This window comes from Calypte anna, chromosome 4, assembly GCF_003957555.1.
Source record: "Calypte anna isolate BGI_N300 chromosome 4, bCalAnn1_v1.p, whole genome shotgun sequence".
In the NCBI taxonomy this organism is placed as follows: domain Eukaryota; kingdom Metazoa; phylum Chordata; class Aves; order Apodiformes; family Trochilidae; genus Calypte; species Calypte anna.
Genome location: NC_044247.1, coordinates 16,698,041 through 16,719,258, shown reverse-complemented (window position 1 = coordinate 16,719,258; position 21,218 = coordinate 16,698,041). Strand labels below are relative to the sequence as shown.

The following is a 21,218-nucleotide window of genomic DNA, read 5'->3' as shown; positions in this document are numbered from 1 at the left end:
TGAACCCTGGAAGGGAAGCTGGCTGCCTGGCTGCTCCATCACCCCCTCCACCATCCCCAGCTCTCTGGGGGGTCAGGGACACCACTGCCCCCCTCACCCATGGAGACCTAGAGCCCAGGGAACCTGCCAGACCCACTCACACCCTGCAGAGCCCTTTGCCTCTCAGCACTGCCTGGCCTGGTACCTGTGAGTGCTCCTGAGGTTCACTGCAACCTCGGTGAAGCCTCAGCTTGGCAGAGGGCTGGGGATGGAGAACTCTGCTCCTGGTGCAGGCAGCACCAGCTGGGTGAGAACAAACAAAAAAAAAGCAGCAGGGCAAAGATTTGCTCATAAAAATCGTTTATTCCTTAAAAATACATTTGCCTGCAGTGACACAACTATTCAGAAGGTTTCTGTAGAAGGTTTTGCAGCTGGTGTCTGTGTGGCAAGCCTTGGGTGTCAGAAGCCAGGGGAGCTCCTCTGAGCCATCCCCCCAGCTGCACCCTGGGTGGGGGCTCAGCTCCACTCCCTCCCCCCGCCCCACAGAACAACCTTCCTGCTCCACCACCAAAGTGCCCAAGGCTCAGCCCCACCACCACCCCAGCTCCCCCAGGAGGTTGTTGTCCATTGTTGATCCTTCAGGCAGGCAGCAATGAAGATGCAGTGAGAAGTCCAAGGGCAACCAAGAGACTTCAGGGCCATGGGAGGGGTGGCTGAGGGCTCAGAGCCCAGGCAGTGCCCTCCTCTGCCCCCTCCAGTTGCAGGGAATGGAGCAGGAACAGCCAGCAGATCAAATACCTGGTTCCAAGCCTGGTCACACCAGCAGGATTTGGGAGGTTTTGGCCAGTGTTTGGTGAGCTCCTTCCCACTGCTCCAGGGGTTGTTGATGTAGCAGAACCCAGGGAAGTGCCTGAGAACAGTCAGGTAGGAATCAGGGCTTCTCCCTCAAAAGAGGTGCTGGAACCAACAGCCCAACTGCAGAGCATCCACACGGAGGCAGGCAGGGTGGGCAGCAAGCAGCAGGAGCTGGAAATCATGAAGCAGCAGCAAACCATGGGAACCTGATGGGCTGGAGGCTCTCCAGAGGGACCTGGACAGGCTGGATCCATTTTACCCTACACCTTACAAACCTTCTGCAGAGGGGTGAGGAGCAGCCTGGCATTTACTGAGCCTCTGGGAAGATTCAGGAGCAGGAAAGTCTGTGGTGCCTGCAGCACTTCCAGAAGCTCAGGCTCCAAACAAAGTGGGTGGAGAAATTTGTTGGTGAGCCACTACTGAAAGAGTCTGCTGCAGGCAACTCTGCTCCACCCAGATCAAGAGGGAATTAAAATACCCCTTCCTGTGTAAAAAAAAAAAACCCAAACTTTACAGACTGAGTCTGCCATGCACAGACCACCAGTGGCACTGCCAGAAACACACTCAGGTCCTGAGATGCTGCCTCCACTGTAGCTTCACAGTGAAACCATCAGCAGGGAAAAAAAGAGCATGAAAAAGAATCAACTGCAGGGCTCAGAGCTCTGAGCCATCTAAATCTTCTTCTCTTTACACATACCCCAATTTCTAATCACAGAGATGCCTAAAAAAACCCAAAAATGCTTCTTTGTTGTGGCTTCAGCAGACAGTCTGTGGCAGTTCCTACCAGCAAAAGGAAGGGATGGGAGGAGAGGTCTGGGCACACACTACAAATACAACATGGGCAAAACATAGAGTCAACAGGCTGTGCTCAGAAACACCAGACATGAACGTCTTGCCCAAAATATGTTGAACAGTACTTGCCTATTAACAAAAAAATGATTAAAGTAGCTGCAGAACTTGATGTTTCTTCCAGTGCTGCTCTGGCCTTGGTTTCACAGGGACATTGTCCCACCTGAGTCCGTGGTGCCTGCAAGGTAACATCATAGACAGGGGGCAGAGGCATCCCAGGTGTTCTCAGCACACCCATCCTGCTGCTGGTTTCCATGGTAACACAAAGCTCAGGTCATTTTCAGTCCCTCGAAGCCACAGAACTTCCACCTTTTCTCTAGGCTGGCCCCAACCCCACTCAGCTCCTGCCTGAAGGTGTTCTGCAGGCGAGTCATGAGGACTTCCACCTCTGCTGTGCAGATCTGGGGGGAGAGAAGGGAAACCTTGCTGAAAACCAAGAGAGTTTTGGTGATGGGAGCTGTGCAGTGACTGGCAATACACAAACACAAGGATATTTCATCTTCTTCCCCTCCTGCAGCCAGCCTCAGCAAACCAGGTCCTGTTCTGACCTGAACTCAAGCCCAAAGATCTGCCAGATGTTAAAAGCAGCACCCAACAAGAACCCAGCTCCTGCAGTGATCAAGAGGGAGGTGCAAGAGCCAAGGTGTAACCTGAAGAACAAATGGGAAAATCTCTCACGGGGGGCAGGCACAGATGATGTGTCAGGGAACACTAAAACACCTGACACCCGTGCAGAGGTTACAGGGTGCCCGGGGCCTCTCTGCAAAGCTCACTGCAGGAGCCTCCAGTGACCCTTTTTAGCCCTTTCCCACACCATGGAGCCCAGAGGAGCAGTGCCAGCAGCCAGGTCAGTGACACCAGGGCCTTTCTGTAGGAGCTCCAAAGCAAAATAAAGGCAGCTGCTCACCTCCCAGACAGCTGCAGAACTCAAATGAAAGGACAAATTATCAGCTGTGACTTTAAAGGTCTGGACTGAGCCTGGCCAAGGCAGGCCAGGGAGCTGCTCCTCCTCAGAGCAGGGAAAACCAAACAGTTCTAAACAGCAGCCGAGAGAGATGCAGTCAGCAGAGATGACTCCTGTGCTGGCAAGTCCCTGTTCCTGGGGCACTTCAGAAAGACAAGGGAAGTGAGGAGCAGCAGAGGAATGAGATGCATTTCCTTGAGCCTGCCCAAGCCTTTGCACAGTCCCTCCCCATCTGCTCTGGCCAGGACCTGAAGCCAGCAGCACACAGAAACACTGTGGGATCCAGCAGCTCCCTGGGGTCTGCTCCTGTCACTGCCCTTCTTGTCCCCAGGACTCAATATCCTCTCCTTAGCACTGACCCCTGAGGCAGGGGCTGTGGTTAGCAGCCCAAGGCCCTTGGCACAGCTCCCTCCTAAAAATGGCCTCATGGACAGCATCAAAATAGAGACTAAAAATGCTCAGTGAAGGGCCACAAGTTGAGAAATACAGAAACACTTTGCTCAGAGCCACAAAACCAGTATGACTGCTGACTTTATGGAGAATATATACAAACAGTGGCAGATGCTGTGAGGCAATAAACAGTACACAAGAGGAGGGTTGTTTGCTCTCTGCCTTGGAGGCCATGAGGATAAGGGGAACCAAAGGCAGAGCTCCAACAGAATAAACAGAAATAAATTTGACATGGGGGTTCTTTTAAAGATGGAATTCACTGCTGCAAAACACAGCTACGGGCAGAGGGGTCCCTTGAAGCCTGAGCAGGCTCAGCCAGGCCCATCAGCTCTGTGTAGGTTCAGGTTTGGCTGCCCGAGGGCTCAGCCAGCAGCTGAGCAACCTGATCCAGTGACAGATCTGGTGATCCATCTGTGATTCTGAGAGAGCTCAGCCCTTCTCTTGGCCCCTTTCAGATCATCCCAAGTGACAGACACTGCAGAGGTCCCTGGGGAGGCAGAGCCGGGCTGGGAGTGCTGGGTCACCTACTTTGCTGTCCAGACGTTGCAGGTAGGAGCAGATGTACTCGATGCTTGCTCCAAAGGGGTGCACGTGGAGAAATGTTGAAATGATTCCTGTGAGAGGAAGGCCACAGACATCAGCCCTCTGAGCCAGCTGGCAACACCAGCTCCCTCTTACCAGGGGCACAGCAGGAGGGACCTAACAGGGCACTTTTGGCTGTAAGGAGAGGGAGGGCTTTGGCAGGGAGGTTGCAAAGCACCAACAAGGCAGTGCAGCTGCTCAGTGCTGAGCCCAGGCTGAGCTCATCACACACCTGAGCTGTCTCTCCAGGAGAGCAGCTTGCACTGCAGGATGTGCCCCCACACCCTCCCCCTGCCCGTGTGGGACTGCACTGACAGCACAGCACCATGGCCCAGGGGAAACCCTGACCCCAAGCCAAGCTGGAGGCTTCCCCAGGTTCCAGACTCCCGCCCTCCCCCCTTGGTGTAACCAAAGGGACAGAGGGAGCAGTGAGGCCACCCCAGCCCCCTGGCCCCACTCCAGGACTCACCAACCAACAGAACCTCTCGTTCAGACCTCACAGGGCTGGTGCTCAGGGTCTTCTCCACAGGACACTCCTTCTCCTGGCTGCAGGAACAAGCTCTGGAGGTGCTGCTCTCCTGCAGGAAAACCACAGGGCCCATTCCAGACCCCAGCAGGATTCTGTCCCAGGCTCCAGCACCCTCACCCCCCCATTGAGCAGCAGCTCCCTCAGACTCACCCGAGTCTGTATTTTTGTTTCCCTGTCTCACTGCATTCCTGGCATTGCTCTTCTCTACTGTTTATTTTGAAAATGCTTCCAGCAAAGCCCAGCTGTGTTCCTGCTGCTGTGTCTGAATGACCAGGCCAGGTTAAAAGCCCAAGAGATGAGGCAAGATGCCACAACAGACACTTTGTCAGCCCTGTCCACTGGTCTGACCTCTGCTGGAGAAGGGCTTATTTTAAGCAATAAAAGAAAAAGCAGAGGAGAAAGAAAGCCTTGCAGTGACTAATTCAGATGCAGATGTTTATTTTCCAGATGTCTAAACTGAGGCAATGTGATTACCCAGAGGGTTAAGGATCAGACTGTCTTCGACTTGGGTTTGGGCTACTGAATTAAAACAGTTTTGCATCATTTATTATCCCCAAAATAAAGACAGGGCAGCAATGCAAAGAGCTGCTGAGTGCACTAAAAGCAGGACTTCCTTTTATTCCTCAGTTTTATGTGGAATTCCAGTGGTCTGAGAGGAACAGAGCTATAATTGGCAATAGCCTTCAGTCACTAGTGGAAGGGATGGGACTTGGGCCAGTAACACAGACAGAAAAAAAGGTCCCTTGGATTTGCTCAGCTTCTGATGCCAGTGGAGTTCTCAACCACCCAGGAGTGAAGCTGCACTCCTGGCCTGAGCAGGCTGTGCTCTGCTTCTGCAGGGAAACGGAACAGCCTGAAGCTCCTGTGGAGCAGACAGAGGGTCTGGAGCTCAGTGTCACACTGGCAGCTGCCTCTTTGTCCTGGTGACCCCCAGGGGTTTGGGCAGCTCAGCTCTGTCACCCTGCAGACCAAACCCCATTTCTGCACCACAACATTGCAAGTACCCACTGATCTTCCAGCCAGAAGCTGCTCCCAATGGATAACTTGATTTTAATTTGTGCAGAGAAAAGGTCTGTATACACCAACCAAACCTTAAAAAGTTGCTCACTCTCCTAATGAGGTGTCATTTCTCCTCTCAGTAAGATATTCTGACTGAGGTAGCAGGAAAGAAACTGTTGGACTCACATTGCCCTGACAGTCACTTGTATCTCTCTCCTTGTCCTCTTCATCTGCCATGCTTTGCTACAGGGAGGTAAAGCAAAGGAAAGATTACTGATTTCTGTTCTTTGATATCAGGCACCCAATACTGCTGGGATAAAAAGCCACTTTTAGTTACTACAAAGACATTTCTTAACCTCCCAGCTCCTGGCAGAAAAGGGTGAGGATAAAGATTGAATATCTGAGACAAGGCTTCAGATTTGGCTCTCTGGGCATCATTGAAAGTGCTGGGAAATGGTTCTTGTTTACACCAAAACATATTGTATTTATGTTGGGAATAAATCCAGCAAGCATTAAGAAGATTTTAACGCTGGAGAAAAACTTTCAATTCAACAGTGTTTTATGGAGCTTGGATCAAAACATGTTCCTGAAATGCAAACCTAAAACAAATGTTTGAGAATTAAAATAATTGATCATATTTCTGGTACACAAAGCAGGTGACAACTTCATTACTGATGCACATCTCCCAGTTTGGCAGGAAATTCTTCCCAGCTCTCCAAAGACAAGTGCTTCTAAGCCCAGGCTGGGAGTTTTCTATGCTCTGTCCTTCCCTGAGCTCGTGATGGACCATGGAACCCCAGTACTGGATTTACTGCTGAGCATCAGGCAGTCCTGGGGTGGCACATACCTGCTCCTTCAGGCTTTCTAATAATGTTTCCATTTTCAGTTTTTCTTCTCTCACTTTTTCTAGCTCAGCTTCTCTCTTTTTGTATTCCTCTTGTACTTTCAAAAGGTGCTGGAAGAGAAGAGAGAAGCTCAGTTCTTAACCTGCCTTTCACCTCCCACTGTTTAAATCATACCAATTGAACAAGGATTTTTTCCAGGAAGACCAGAGGGATCAATCAACACAATTAAAAGGCCAAGTCCACAACAAGAAGGCATATTTTCTAAATGCACCTTGGAAAAGCCTATGAGCATGCAGAGGGTAACTTTGTCAGCAGCTGCTCCATCAATAAACCTTCACTAGCCCTGAAACAAAGCAGGTGCTGGACTGCTTCTGGGCCCACCTTCTGCATCCCCTGCAGAGCCTGCTGCAGAAGCTTCATCTGCTGCTCCTTGGTGGTGTCCTCATCCCTGCTGGCCTTGCCCTGCTCCTGCTTCAGCAGCTCCACCTCGTTGCGGTAGGCGTCCAGCTGCCAGCGCAGGCTGTCGTTCTCCTCCTTCAGGGCTTCCACCTGGGACACCAGGGCTGCAGAACAGGAGCAGCACTCAGAAACATGGGGGTGAGGAGTTCCTGGGGGGGAAGAGACCCTGGAAGGGGAGGGAGGAGGGGGAAGAGCCCCAACCAGTACACAGCAGCTCCGAGCTGTGAAAAAATTATTCTACCTGATTCTTCTGTTTCTTTCATCTCTGATGGATCTTCTATTTCTTCATCAGACATTTCCATCTCCTCCTCTCTTCGAATACCCATCAGCTCATCATTGTGAATGTTACGGATTTCCTAAGGTTCAGAAAGCAGGGGGGGTTTCTAAATACAGGTTACAAGGAACAGGCTGGTGGGATAAAAAGATGCTGAAAAACTAAGCCTGCAAAACACAACTCCATGGTACAAGAAAGGGGAAATTGATGAAGGAAAAATGAGCACAGACTGCTAGGTCAGGGACAGTCCCTATCACAGCTCAGTGCTGGTGTTACTGACTTGCCCATCACCCAACACTTCAGGTATCTGCAGCCCCCTGAGCCTGCTCAGCTCCTGGAGCAGGGATACTTCTGCAGGTGATCCCTCAAGAGACCCTTCCCCTGGCATCTGATACCTATAAAGAGGTATTTTACATTTTACATTACACCAAGAAGTGTGTTATGTGCTAGCAACATATATACATAAAGCTAAAGCTACAGCTTAACACTCTAAGCTTACAACTTACAGTGACCACTGCCACCTCCCTGTTTAATTACCACTTGGTTAGTGCTTCATGGCCACTTGATTACCTTTTCATTACCATTCAGTCATCAGTTGACATCTGACCATCATCTATTCATCAATAAACCCTCCAGCTCCACTCTCCATCCTCCCCTCAGCCCACATTTGGGGTCAGGAAGGAGCAGAGCTGTCAGGGGTACTTACTGACCAGAGCACCCCCCAGACTGTACACCCCAGGCACAGCCACAGGGGAAAAGAAGATTTGTTTTGGAATCTCTTGTAGATTTTACTCTAATGGCCTGAAACTTTGATCAACTCTGCTTGCCAGCCCAGGCCAGGGCTCACCAGCACCCAACAGCAACAGCAGAGACACCAAACACTGAGGCAAAGCTGTTGTACACAGGGAAGGTGCTGGCTGGCAGCTCCCCAGCATGGTGCCCCCCCCAGCTCTCACACTTCCAGAGCTGCCTGCAGGCATCAGACCTGCTGCCACTGCCTGGGCAAACCACCTCAAGTCACCACTGACCAAAATAAAACCCTGGCCTGGCCTCACACCTCCCCAGCACACTCCCTGAGCTTCTGCCAGGCTTTCCTCCCATGCTCTGAGCCATGGGATTAAACTCCACACCAAAAAGATGCATCTTGTGGGTCCAGCTCGCTTCAAGAGGAGACCCCAAGCCGGGGAAGCCCAGCAGGCTGAGCCCAGCAGCAAGAACTCCTGGAAGAGACCTCACCAGTGGGCTGACAGCCTCTTCCCACCAGGAGAACTTACCTTGGACCAACAGAGAGCTCCGAGCAGAGGGCATGCTCCCACCCCAGCCACAGCAAGCAGGAAAGAAGAGGAGCACCAGGGCTCATAGCAGGACCCGGACCCAACTCTCCACCTGGCTCCTCAGGTGTAAAACCAAAGCTCCTCCTTCAGCCACCAGGAAAGGTTTGACTCAGTGGGATTTGGAAAGCAAGCCCCAGACGTGCAGGCTCATGGGGAGAGCACTGAGTCCAGTCCCCAACTGGGAGCCCAAGAACTTGTCTTAGGAACACTCCTGGGCAGCACCAGGCAAGCACAGCCTCAGTCAGTGCCTCCTTTCCCCACCCCACGAGGGCACATTCCCTGCTGGCTGCACTGGGTGGGCTCTGCAAAGCCACACGATGAGGTCCAGCAGCCCACAGCCTTGGCTTCCCAACCAAGGGAAATGAAATGAAACCCCACAGGTAGCAGGCAGAGCAAGATTTCTCACCCAAACCTGAAGGAACCACGGCCAAGACCCTTGGGGCTGCCCACACATCTGTCAGGGGAGGGCTGAGACCCCACTGCCAAAGGCTCAGCTCCTTTCCAGCCCCATCCACACTGACTGACATTCCCAGCACTGCTGAACACTGCCAACCCACCAGGCTGGAAACCTTCTTAAGGTTATGCTGAGATGAGAAAGCATCTGCTTTGCCTTATTTTTGAGACATAAATGACAAGATCAGCTCCGACCTGCTCTCGTTCCTGCAGTGAATAAAGAGTTTCTGAGCACTGCTGTGTCTCCCTGGGTTAGGATAAAAGGCAGGTGGTTTTCACAGCAATTCTTTTCTACACTTCAGATCTGAGTCCTACTACTTCAAAGAAGTCTTTACTGTCAGTGGTAAAAACTGATTCAGGCTCCACCCTACTTTAAAAGCTTAATGAGCAAGAAAACCACAATTTCTTGCTCTTGCCTTCAAGGCTATTCCTAGCCAGGGTGACAATACTTCTGCTGTCACTGGGAGCATTAACCTTTGTAGGGAAGGGAGAGAGAAATGATGTGAACTCTGAGCAGGTGACCCTGCACAGGGCTTTCTGCCCTCCTGGTAGCTCCCCACAAGCACAGTAACCTCCTCCCTCAAACATCAGGACAGGCTCTGCTGCCAGATGCAGGCAGCAGTGGGACAGGGGGCAGAAGGCAGCAGAAATTCCATTGCAGACTACAGGACAAATGTCCCCCACCCATCACTGTCCCTTACCAGCCTCTCTTTACCTGAGCTTTACTCCTTCTGACGTTGTGCCTGACCCCACCAGGATTGGATTAGATCAGATATGAGACAGAGATTCTTCCTCTTGCAGGAGGAGCAGTTTGAGTGGCATCCCTTCTTCCACTATGGGTTCAACCCCATCCCTGTCCCCACCCCTAAACCCTGTATTTCACTCACACTGTCACCAAGCATTCAATCTCAGATGATGCTTAGATGTTTGCTCTTTTTTTTTTTAAAAAAAAACACATCTCTCTAGAAATCCCCCTTGCTTTAAGAATAAAACCATCAGAAAACTGATCAATTATCATTATTATGATTGGGCACAATTTCAACCAGCATACAGATCCCAATGGAACATGAACACCAAGAGAAAAGTCATTACCTGCAGCACAAGAGATGAGTAATTCCCATCTCACACTGTGAATTAAGGTGGTGTTATCCACGTGACCATTGTGCAAACTTAACATCAATACCCTGACAAGAAAGAGACCGTGCTGGAGGATCTAACACAAGAAAAAAATTACCAACCTCTGCTTGTTTGCACCACACGCTGATGTTCTTACGCTGAGCTTTCGTGAAATGGTCCCAAGCCTTTTGTTTGGAGGCAGAATGGTACACGGCCACTATCTGCTCGACTGTAGTATCAAATCAGCAGTCAAATCAGGCCAGAATATCATCCAGAGAGGGCGAACAAGAGGAGTAAAGGAGTAAAAAAGTGGAATCAGGCAGGTGGTTTGGCTGACCTTTTCTTATAACACTGTACTGTGCTGCAGCTACACTCAGGAAAGGGACTCTGTGCCTGGAAAGAAGAGTCAGGGCTTCACCAGCCCAGTGCCCAAGGCTCAGAGGAAGGACTGACTGTGGAAACGGCCTCTGCTTCCCAGGGGCCAAGAGGCAGGCACACTGTGACCTGAGAAACACTCCAACACACTGCCCAGGGTGTCAGGAATGTGCCCAGAGGCACACGGGATGGTTCAGTCCAAATGAGAGCTGGCACTTGGGATGTTCTCCTGCCTGCTGGGAGCAGGGCCTGAGCACCACTGCAGCCCCCCAGGTGGACTACAGAAAAAGGATTCCAGCTTATTTTTTTGTTGTTGTTCCTGGGGTTTACTCCTTCTAAAGTATTTTTTTCTAGAAAATTTGCAGAGTTTTTTAGAAATACAATGTGCCTCTCCTGGGGCAAGAGCTCACCCAGCAGCAGACAGCACATCTACCTGATTTTACACTTGTGATGTTGAAGCAGCTGTAATTCTAAGAAAAAAACATCAGCTCTCTGCTGGTTAGAGTAACCCAAGAGTGGCTGAGAAACCAGTGGGTGATTTACAGAGCAGAGTTTCACACTGCTCTCTGGTGCTACTTACTCTGCAGTACTCACTGGATTCCCCTCTGGACCGTGTGCCCACAGTTTTTACCATGAATGGAATTTTTAAAAACATAACATTAAAAATAGTAATAATAAAGTATCAAACAAATAATAGCCAAAATTATTGAATATAAAGCCAAAACTTAAGAATGGACTCTGAAAAGTAAAGACTTAACTGAAGAAGAGGGAGTGGAAGGAGTGTAAGTGTTTGAGGAACAAATCACAACTCAGAACTAACAGCCCGTGCCTCTTCCTTGATTTCAAGGTTCAATGAAGAACTGGGATTTGAAAGACCCAGGCTGGAAATGCTGCTCTGCACCAGGTCTTCAGGTGTGAGGGAGAACGAGGTGTTGGGAACACTCTGCTGCATCCTACCTTTGGTGAATAAATCCTGCACACCTCGCTGAGGCACCAGATTACCAGAACTTACCTTGTGTGCACAGAAGATGAGGTGAAAAAGATGAGAGAACTACTAATAATTATATTAGTATAATTAGAGAGTAAAAAAAAAGAAGCATTCATTCTCTGCTCCCCCCACACACAGACCCTTACTCCATTAAAAAGCATCCCCAGAAACTTTGATCTACACTTGCAGGTTGACTGCAGCTGCACAGAAGCCACTGCTGCTGCTTTTCCTGAAGCCCTTTTAGCAGGGCCCTTCCAGACCCTAGAAATTAAACCATTTTCCCTACAGCAACAGAGAAGCAACACTCAGTGTGCAAACACTACTCACACTGAACCAGAATCCCTGAGAGAGCCAGTTTGAACTTGTCTTTAGCTTCCTCCATCTCTTTCTCATGTGCTGCTTTCTCATTCACCAGCCTGCGAACGTGACTGTTGGCCGACTGGATCATGGAGTAGAAGTTGTTGGCTGTCCTCCTGTTCACCTCTCCACGCTCTATCCAGGTCAGCAAGGTCTGTATGGCTTCCAAGAACTTTGTTTCATCTGCAGCAAGGACAGAGACACCCTTACACATGAGAAGCACAGCTTTGCAAACTTCTCCCTGGTGCTGCTGAACTGCTCTCTTCCAACAGGGAACATGCTCTGGGCTGGTGGCTAATCACAGATCTTGCAGCCACCACGGTATTATCTGAATAAAAGGCTTCTGGAAAGGAAGGAGAGGCTAACACCAAGCTGATGGAGCAAACCCTCTGTCAAGGAGAAGGACCAACTGTTGGAAACCAGGGGCAAAACTTCCCGTGCCTGTTCAGATGTCCACTTCTGTGACAGAGAACACCCTCCAGCTCCAAAGGAATCAGGCCATGCACGGGGCGTAGGCTTCAAGGGAGGTCTGAGGACTTACACTAGACCTTTCAACCTAAACACAAATGGTTTGGAAGAAAGCACTGTACTCATGTATGGGTTTGATTTGACACTTATGAACAAAAATGGCCGGGAGAGCTGCTGTGTGAGGCTGGGGGCTCCGTGAGTTCAGAGGCACCATCATTCCCGTTCAGCAGGAAGACAACAGGAGAATACAAACCTCTGCCCTAGCACCACCAGCAGGGTGGCTGTGGCCTGCAGACCCCCTTACCTTTCAGTTTCTCAGCCACCACACTGCACTCGTGGTCGGAGTAGTGGACCACCGGGGGTGGGGAGGGGGCTCGGAAGCGATCCTCCTCCAGGCGCCGCCGGTGCCGCTCCTCCCGCGCCAGCATCCGCTGCTTGCACTCCCACTCGTAGAGATCATCCCGAGCCTGGGCAAAGTCCACGTGCAGCCTCCCCGTGTCCTTCTTGTCAGTGCTGGAGCCCAGCCTGATGCGGTAGCCTGGCAGGGAGGGCAGGCGACTGACCCTGGACACAGCTCTCCAGCCGACAGAGCCAGACAGCCCCGTGCAGAAGAGCCGAGGGCAGAGATGCTCCTGGTGCTGCTCTGCACATCACAGCCAGAGCTGACAGGGGCTCTGCCTCCCCAGAACACCCCCACGTCCTGGGGCTGTGGGACCAAACCCAGCTCTGCACACACGGATGGCAGTGAGACCCTCAAGCATCAGCTGCTGGACTCCAGCAGCTCTCCTCTCCAGGTAAGAGAGGGATGGACTCAGTCCCATCCCAACGTTTTGCAGAGGTCTGCAGCACCCAGGCACCAGCACTGCTCTCTCCCAGCAGGACTTGGTTTTGAGTATTTAAGCAGAAAAGCAACTGCAGCAGAAAAAGAACAGCAAGCAACCCCTCCAATGGCAGCAAAGCCAAGCAGGTCTGATTGTGTCACCACCTCCTGAGCTGCCCAGACACCCACCTGAGAGGTAGAGGGCCTTGTCCACCATGAACTCCTCAGCAAAGCGGATGTGGCAGAAATTCTTCTTGCCCTTGCGGATGGCGATGACCTCCCCACACTGCTCAAACACCTCCATGATGATCTGCTCTGTCCCGTTCTCAGGCAGACCCCCCACAAACACTGTCTTGCACCCGGGGGGCCTCTCCCTGGTGGCTGGAGGGGGAAGGTCTGAAGAGAGCAAGAGAGATCACTTGGGTTGGGTTTGGGTTTGTCAGCACACGTTCCTTTCATCTGCCCACCCCTCCTGAGGGTGTCCACACCTTCCTGGCTTCCAAGAATAAAAATTCCTTATTCCTCTAAGAATTTCAAACCTTATTCCTTATGCAGTTTTCTGCCTTATTTCCAACTGCCTTTACTCTCCTTTCACCACATTCTGCAAAGCCCAGAGCACAGACCAGTTCCCTGACCTCCAAAAGCTCTGCAGATGTCTGCAAAGCCTTAGAGGATACAGGCAGGGGTCAGGCTGTGGAGATGAGAGTTCAAACATCCCAGGACTGGAACACTTGGTTTCCCAGCCCTGACCCATTTAGTCACTCAGTGACAAGAGTCACTGTCACCTGCTTGCCAGCAGCTGTCACACTGACTTGCCCCAGAGCATCATAGTGGCTCTTCTCTCACACACTTCTTTTTCTATAAATACATCTATATGTACACACACACACACACACACACACAGAGCTATTCCTACACAGACAGGCAGAACAGGAGGAACCATCAACAGGCACTGACGTGGGTTGGGTGGGAAGAGAGTGCAGCTTTTGCAGTGAATGATCTCCTTGGCAGCAGGCATGTCCGGAGGGATGGGAGGGGGGACTATCCCCAAGCCTGGCATCATGGGGTTGATGGGAGGGATCCCAGTCATCATCCCAAGAGCAGGGTCAAAATCTAAACAGGGAAGAGGACACAGGAGTCAGTCAGACAACGCTTTGGACTCGTACAGCACCTGCTTGTTCAGTTGCAAGTATTGGGGAAGCAATGTGTGTGTGCTCAGGAGTTGCAGAGTGCCTCTGAATTCAGTCCCTTCGCATTCTGTAATTCTGGAGAATTCCACAAGAGCAGAAGTGGGACTGCAAGGTGCTGCCAACACAGCTGCTCCCTCCGCAGGTGAGCAGGCAATGTGATTCAGGCAGGAAACAGCATCCTTCTCAAGTGCTCAATGCAGTAAAGCACCAAACCAGTGATTTCATGTCAGGATTTTGATGCTCAGGCTTCCTGCACTGCTGAGAAACCAGGCAGAGCCCAGTCTGTTCCTACAGGAGCTCTGTAACAAACACTGGCTGGGATGACTTGCCCATGCCCATCCAGACTGCAGGGTGGTCATTTCTGGAGCAGAAACCTCCATTAATTTCTGCCACATCCATTTTACTGCCCTCTTGCTTTCCTATTCATCTCCCTCCCATCCTTCCTTCCACACAGCTCTAGTCCAGCTAGAATAACATGTCACTTGATGTCACACGTTCCCGAGCTCTGTGTGGGACCCTCCCCTGCAGCCCCCTGCAGAATTCCTTCAGGCAGCCCACAGTAACCATTGTTTGCACCAAACCCCATGTCTTCTCATTTCCCCTGACATCCCACAGCAGCCTCTGCACAAACCACTGACAGGCACTAATGCAAACAGGGCCCATTAATGCTTTTTGTTTGTCTGACCCAACTAAACCAGGTTCTTCCCAAGGAGAGGCTGGAAAGCAGGGGTGTGCAGAGCCCAGGGAGCCCCATACCAGGCAGGAGGGGCTGTCCTGTCATGCCCATGGGAGCCATCCCCAGGTTGTTCATGGCTGTGGCCCAGGCGGTTGGGTCTGACATTGGCAATCCCATCGGAATGGAGTCCAGACTCAGATCTGTGCCACCATCTGCTGAGAGGAGAGGAAGTGATCAGCAGCTCAGTTCTGCAGGACCTACATTGCCCAAGGCTCTGCAGCATCAGCATCCAAACCCAGATCTCAACCTAACAGGGAAAAACTCCCAGCTCCTCCGGGCCAGCCTGCCTGTGCTTGTCATTACAGCCACGACTTAAATACTGAGCTACTGCCCACTCAGAAAAAAAAAGGATAAATCTACTGGGATGGAGCAGAGATTCCACAAAGCTTAAAAAATAAATAAATGCCACAGAGGTTGCTTTTGTTTTGCAGGGCAACAGCCGCGAGCACTCCCCCAAAGCCCCTGCAAGCACGGAACCAGGGCCCAGGTCTGGCTGCCAGAACCACCAGCCCACACCTCAGCACGGAACCAGAGCACCACCACCTCCCCCCAGGCCCACGGGGACACCCCCTCAGTGCCCAGCCCCCAGCTGCCACGCTGCTCACCTGGAGGAAGCTTTGCTCTCCCCCTCTGGCTGCCCGGGGGGCTCCCATCCTGGGCTGGGCTGTCGGGGCTGCTGCTGGAGGGGTCAAAGGAGAGAGGGGGGAAGCCTGGGGAGGAAAACACAGCCAGTGACTGCCCTGACACTGCTGGGGAGGCAGCACTGAAGGGAAGTGTCCCCAAGGCACGAGCCCCGGGGGAGGGTGACACTGGCACCACTGCAGAATGTCACCCCCAGAGGGTGCTCCTGCTGCCCAGCACTTCATCCCCCAGCACCTCCACCATCCCTCCTGCCACATCCAGCACTGCAGGATGCCAGAGCAGAGGGACACTCCAACACACTCTGATTTACCTCTGCCTCAGCAAACTCTGATCAGCCAATGAAGAACAAACAACAAAGCACCAAATAAATACTTCTGTGGAGCCACCAAAGGGATAAAAGCAGCCACAGTTCAAGAGATGCTTGTGTGCCCCAGGGGGCCATCAGCACAACTCCAGAGATGAGAACTGTGCTGTCTCAAAGCACCAAAGGGCTGAGGGGTTTGGACCAAACCCTCCTCCAGCCACGGTGTTCTGGAGGATTCCACTTCCCAGAAGCTGTTAATAAACACGGGTGCTGTGTCTGGCTGTAAACAGACAAGAGAGTGGACACAGAGAGCCCAGAGGGGCAACTCCCTGAGCTGCTGAAAGGTGAGAATACAAGAAGCCAAAAAAATAAGTACTGTTCAGCTGGCAACAAGATGTCATGCCTGAGGCCACCAGATGCCTACAGTGCTGCTGCTTAAACACCCCAAAGTGTTCACTGGGGCAAGGGAAAGCAAATTTCAAGTGCAGCAGATCATAAACAGAGCCTCAGCACCAACCAACTCCAGAGAGCTGACACACATCATCCCAACACCCACCTGCAGAGGGGCTGCAGGCACACACACACCCTCAGCACCATCAGACACAGGCACCCCAGCCAGGCACTGCAACACCTGCAGAGCTGGGTGCTCCCCAAGCTGGGTGGCCCCCAAGCTGGGTGCTCTGCTGTCCCACAGATGAGGAGAGGTCTGGGGCAAACCCAAAAAAAGCACCTTAAAGACAAAGCAGATGCTCCCAGGGGAGCAGGCTGTGGACTTGCTCCAGCCCTGCACAGCCATCCCACTCCCCAAATGTTTATTATTTACGGGCTCCCCATCAGGTGTAACCAGATATGGTCTCCAGCAGATGCAACACATGACCCCCAGGCACGAATGCTGCAATATTTTTTGTGCTGGTACAGGTCCATGGTGTCAGATTAATGCCCAGGGTGAGCATGCAGGGTGTGATGAAGGCACCACTACCAGGTCCAGCCTCACGGTCCCAAGCACAAGAAGTGCTCACCCTGCCCACTGCCTCCCTGCAGCACAGAGTTTGCTCCAAGAACTAAAGCAAGGCAGAGAGGAGAGCTGCAGTGAGTGCACTGCAGAGCAAGAAACTCCTGGTTAGGGCAGAGCTCCCACCCTACAAACCCTAAACCCATGGAAAGCAGCCACCTTGCAGAACCAGAACCTCTTCTGCCATTGCAGCTCCAGCTCCAGGCACATCCCAGCAGGAACAGGCAGGGAAGGCTGAAGCTGAAGGGAAGCTGTGCCCTGGGAGCAGAGCAGGAGCAGGAGGGGAGCTGGCAGGATCAGCCACCACGACCAGGAGACGTGAGCACAAGCACTGTTCCTTCCTGCTGACCTTAACTCAGCATCCCTGGCTATTCTGGGCTCAGGAGGGGACCACCAGGCCAGGAACAAGCCTCAGGCTTTCACTCAGCTCTGCGGAGAGCCAGGCAGGGAAGGCAGAAATCAGCAGATGTCAGTGGAGAAAGCAAGGGGAGAGGAGGAGGAGGAGAGACCCCACTCACTGCAGTGTCAGAGGGGAGCTGGAGGTGTCTGTCCTCCTCCTCTTCCTCCTCCTCCTCCTAGGGACCAGACAGCTGTGTCAGGAGCAGCCTGGAGCAGGAGATTCCTCACTAGGAAAAGGAATCAGGATAACAGTGAAGATGCTGAAAGGTGAGCAGGAAACAAGCCCCTGTCAGGCCCTGGGCAGCAGCAGTGCTGGGGATGATCCTCACCCCTGGGGGGATGCCAGGACAGCCCTGCTGCTCCCTGGGGCAGCCCTGACCCAGGGCCCTGCTGGTACCAGAGGCACAGAACCTTCCACAGAACACGTCCAGAAAGGGGCTGAAGAGGCAGGAAAGATCTTCAAGTCCCAGGCATCAACCATGGGAAGTACCTCCCCTCAGGGGGGCCTGTACCAGGGCTTCATTCTGCAACCAACTGCTCCTGCCAGAGCCACTGCCTTGGGGGCCAGGAAAAAATAAAACAACAGAAAAAAAAGGGGGGGAAACAAAAGGGGGGGAAACAAAAGGGGGGGAAACAAAAGGGGGGAAACAAAAGGGGGGAAACAAAAGGGGGGTAACAAAAGGGGGGGGAAAAAGGGGGGGGGGAAAAAAGGGGGGGGGGAAAAGGGGGGGAAGGGGGGGAAAAGGGGGGGAAAAAGGGGGGGGGGGGGAAAAGGGGGGGGGAAAAAGGGGGGGGGAAAAAGGGGGGGGGAAAAGGGGGGAAAAGGGGGGGGGAAAAAGGGGGGGGGGGAAAAAGGGGGGGGGGAAAAAGGGGGGGGGGGGAAAAAAGGGGGGGGGGAAAAAAGGGGGGGGGAAAAAGGGGGGGGGAAAAAAGGGGGGGGAAAAAAGGGGGGGGAAAAAGGGGGGGGGGAAAAAGGGGAGGAAAAAAGGGAGAAAAAAGGAAAAGAGGAATGATGAAAAGCTCTGATTCACACCGAGTCACAGACCATTAGCTCTGCCAGGAGCTGGGCAGGGGGTTTCACAGCCCCCGCCCTGCAGAGCAGCTCCCGGGGGCTCCCAGTGCAGGAGCTGTGCCCACTGCCCTCCGGGGACCCGGTGTTCAGCGGAACCAGCCCAGGAGCTGTGGGCCGGCCCGGCACCACGCGGGGGCACAGGCAGCAGCCCAGGCAGGGCAGGAGGGGGGGACACTGATGGGATCCCCCCCTCTGCTCCTGGCAGTGTGACTGCCCCCAAACAGCTCATCAAAAGCAGGAACACAAATCTCACCCCAGTAGCTCAAAAAAAAAAATAAAATAAAATAAAGCAAAGCCGGTAGCAGGTCCCCTGACACCTCCACACAGCTGAGAGCATTCTGGTGTCTGACTCCGGACACCCCCAGAGACCCTGCCCACTGCCCCAGCCTCCCTCCTACCCAGCATCCAGAGGAACCCCAGCTATGGGCTGACACAGGCTTTGCTATAAATACAGATTTTCCTTCTGCCAGCACTGGCAAACACAAGAAGTGAGCCCTGCCCTGCCCTGCCCTTTGCCTTTTCTGCGCGGTAAAAAACACAATTTAGAAATCAAGAGGAGCCCCAGGACCCAACCTGCCCGCGGAGCACACACACAGCCTGCTCCCAGGGAACACCCCAGGAGCAGCACGGAGCAAGGAGGGCAGAGCAGAGGGATAACCGAGGCTCTGAGGGTGGCACAAGCACCCAAACCCAGACGTTTTACCTGTGTATGGCACCAGGAACATGGCAGGATGCTGACCACAGCTCAGGATCTCAGCCCCCTCTGCCACCCCCGGAGACAGGAGCCCGGGGCTGAGCCCCCAGGCTGGCAGCAGCTCCCCTGCCAGCTCCACAAAAGGCAAGCTGGGTGCTGAGGAGAGGAGCAGCACCCGGGGCAGTGTGGGCAGGCAGGGCAGGGGCTGGGGCTGGCCAGGGGCAGCTGCAGGTGTCACCATCAGTCTCAGCCCGGGCTGGAGGTGGAGGAGCAGGGGGAGATTAGCAGCCAGGAGAGCTGAATGTGGAAGGGATTCCAGGCATCCCTGCTGCCCGGAGCTGGCAGGCAGCGAAACAAACTCTGTCTGCATGCCTGGGCTGAGCTGCCTGGGCACGGGGAGGTGGCATTCTGGTAATCCTCAATGGCAAGGGGCAGTCCCTGTGCCCACCTGGCAGCTGGGCTCTGACAGGGAACCCCCTCCAGGAGAGCTCCTGGTCCTGGCAGGGGCCAGGGAGGAAAGACAGAGACACGAGGAGTCCCTCTCCTCTGTGACCCCGAGGCACAGCACAGACCCCACCAACCCAACCATCACCCCAGAACAATAAACTCTCCCTGGGGCTTCTCTGGGACACTGACACGACTGCCAAACCACCTTCCCTCCCCGCTCAACACCCAGGAACAGTTCTGTGCCAGCACAGGGCTTACAGGGGACAAGCAGCTTGTCCTCTGTCTCCCGGGGGAGAGCTCAGAGGGGACACTGCTGTCCCCAGGCAGCTCCTTGGGCACATCCCCCCCCCATCCTGCCAACCCCACACGGCCCAGAGAGAAATTCCTGTGCTTCAGAAAAGCTCAGGGTGTCAGAAATACATTTGTGAAAGGCTGGGAGGAGAAACCCACCAGGAAAAGGGGGAGAGGACAAACTGCAGAGACCCACTGGGGAAACAAAGGAAAAGGGGAAAAAAAAAAATAAAAGAAAAAAAAAGGAGGAAAATCCCAAAGCAAAGTTCAGCAGAGCTGCCATCGGGGTCACTGCACAGCCCCACTGCAAACACCTGGACCAGGGAGAGGGGGAATCCCGGCAGGAAAGCGTGGGATTAGTGGAGCAATCTCACACCCTGTTTGGAAGGTGCTGGGAATGCCTCCGCAGCAACACCTAACCCTGGGCATTCCTCAGAGATTGAGCTTCCCCTCCTCGGAGAGCTCAAGTCACCCACACCAAAACCATGGCCTGAACCCAAGAAACCCGACCTGACAGCAGCTGGGACCGGTACCGGCACCGGGAGCCTGGGCCTGAGGGGCAGGGGGGACAGAAACCCCCCCGGGGGCAGCGGGTGGGCAGGGGGTGAGGAGGGGGGGCTGGGGGGGGGGCCCTGCTGCCTCCCCCCGAACCCCAGCGCCTGACCCGGGAGCTGTGCAGGGGGGGCTGGGGAGGCGGGACGGGTGGGGACTGAGGAGCCCAGCACCGGAGCCCGCTGGACCGGGCCGGCACCGGAGCCGAACCTCAGAGACAGCAGCAGCAGCCAGAGAGCTGGGGCAGCGCTGGGGTCAGGCTGCGGGCAGGGGTTAAGGACGGGGCTGCGGTGCCTGCGGGTCACAGCCCAGGAGCGGCGTGCACGATACCGGTACCGGCACACCCGAACCCAACCCCGCTGCCTGGGAGGGCTGGGCAGCACCGGGCAGAGCCCCGCTCAGGAGAGGCCCTGGGGACACACCGGGCAGGCGGCACCTCCCGGGGCTGGGCACACCCGGGACAGCTCACACCCACCCCGGCCCGGTTCGGCCCGCTTCACGGCCAGGGTGAAGCTCCGCAGAGCTGGGGCACAGGACGGGACATCCCGAGCCCCCGCTGCCGCCCCCCCGCTCTCCAGGCGGGATGGACCGGGCCGGAACCACCCGCAGAAGAGAACCGCGCTCCGGTCCGGTCCGGTCCAGTCCAGTCCAGTCCGGCCCCACGAGGCGCTCGGGGCCCGCACGGCCCCGCACAGCGCGGGGAGGGGAGGGAGGGGCAGCCCCGCCCGGACCGCGTTCACCGCAGTCACCGCTCTCCCCTCCCCTCCCCGCGGTTCTCCCGCCCCGGGCCCGCACTCACCGAACCGAACCCACCGACCGCGCCGCCGCCATCATGGAGCGCCCGCCCCGCCCACAGCGCCCGCCCATTGGCTGACACCGCCCATTGGCTGTCACCGCCCATTGGCTGTCACCGCCCATTGGCTGTCACCGCCCATTGGCTGACACCTCCCATTGGCTGACACCGCCCATTGGCTGACATCTCCCATTGGCTGACACCGCCCATTGGCTGTCACCGCCCATTGGCTGACACCTCCCATTGGCTGACACCTCCCATTGGCTGTCACCGCCCATTGGCTGACACCTCCCATTGGCTGACACCTCCCATTGGCTGTCACCGCCCATTGGCTGACATCTCCCATTGGCTGACACCTCCCATTGGCTGACACCGCCCATTGGCTGACCC

General features: G+C 54.2%; 1 protein-coding gene across 2 annotated transcripts; it reads right to left on the bottom strand.

Moving 5' to 3' along the window:
• Positions 1 to 322: 322 nt before the first annotated feature.
• On the bottom strand, positions 323 to 20,901 carry ENOX2 (ecto-NOX disulfide-thiol exchanger 2). 2 transcript variants are annotated; one of them, XM_030448934.1, is made up of 15 exons: positions 20,835 to 20,901; positions 15,228 to 15,332; positions 14,643 to 14,774; positions 13,654 to 13,809; positions 12,886 to 13,092; positions 12,181 to 12,414; positions 11,379 to 11,591; positions 9,811 to 9,917; positions 6,753 to 6,867; positions 6,434 to 6,615; positions 6,055 to 6,162; positions 5,394 to 5,450; positions 4,149 to 4,257; positions 3,626 to 3,711; positions 323 to 2,084 (listed from the first exon to the last, which is right to left on the bottom strand). In XM_030448934.1, the coding sequence occupies exons 3-15, from the start codon at positions 14,737 to 14,739 to the stop codon at positions 1,953 to 1,955; spliced, it is 1,803 nt and encodes a 600-aa protein (XP_030304794.1). In that variant the 5' UTR covers positions 14,740 to 14,774; positions 15,228 to 15,332; positions 20,835 to 20,901; the 3' UTR covers positions 323 to 1,952. The 2 variants fall into 2 exon arrangements, with proteins under 2 accessions (XP_030304794.1, XP_008498280.1); XM_008500058.2 differs by lacking the exon at positions 20,835 to 20,901 and having other exon boundaries at positions 14,643 to 14,777.
• Positions 20,902 to 21,218: the final 317 nt, after the last annotated feature.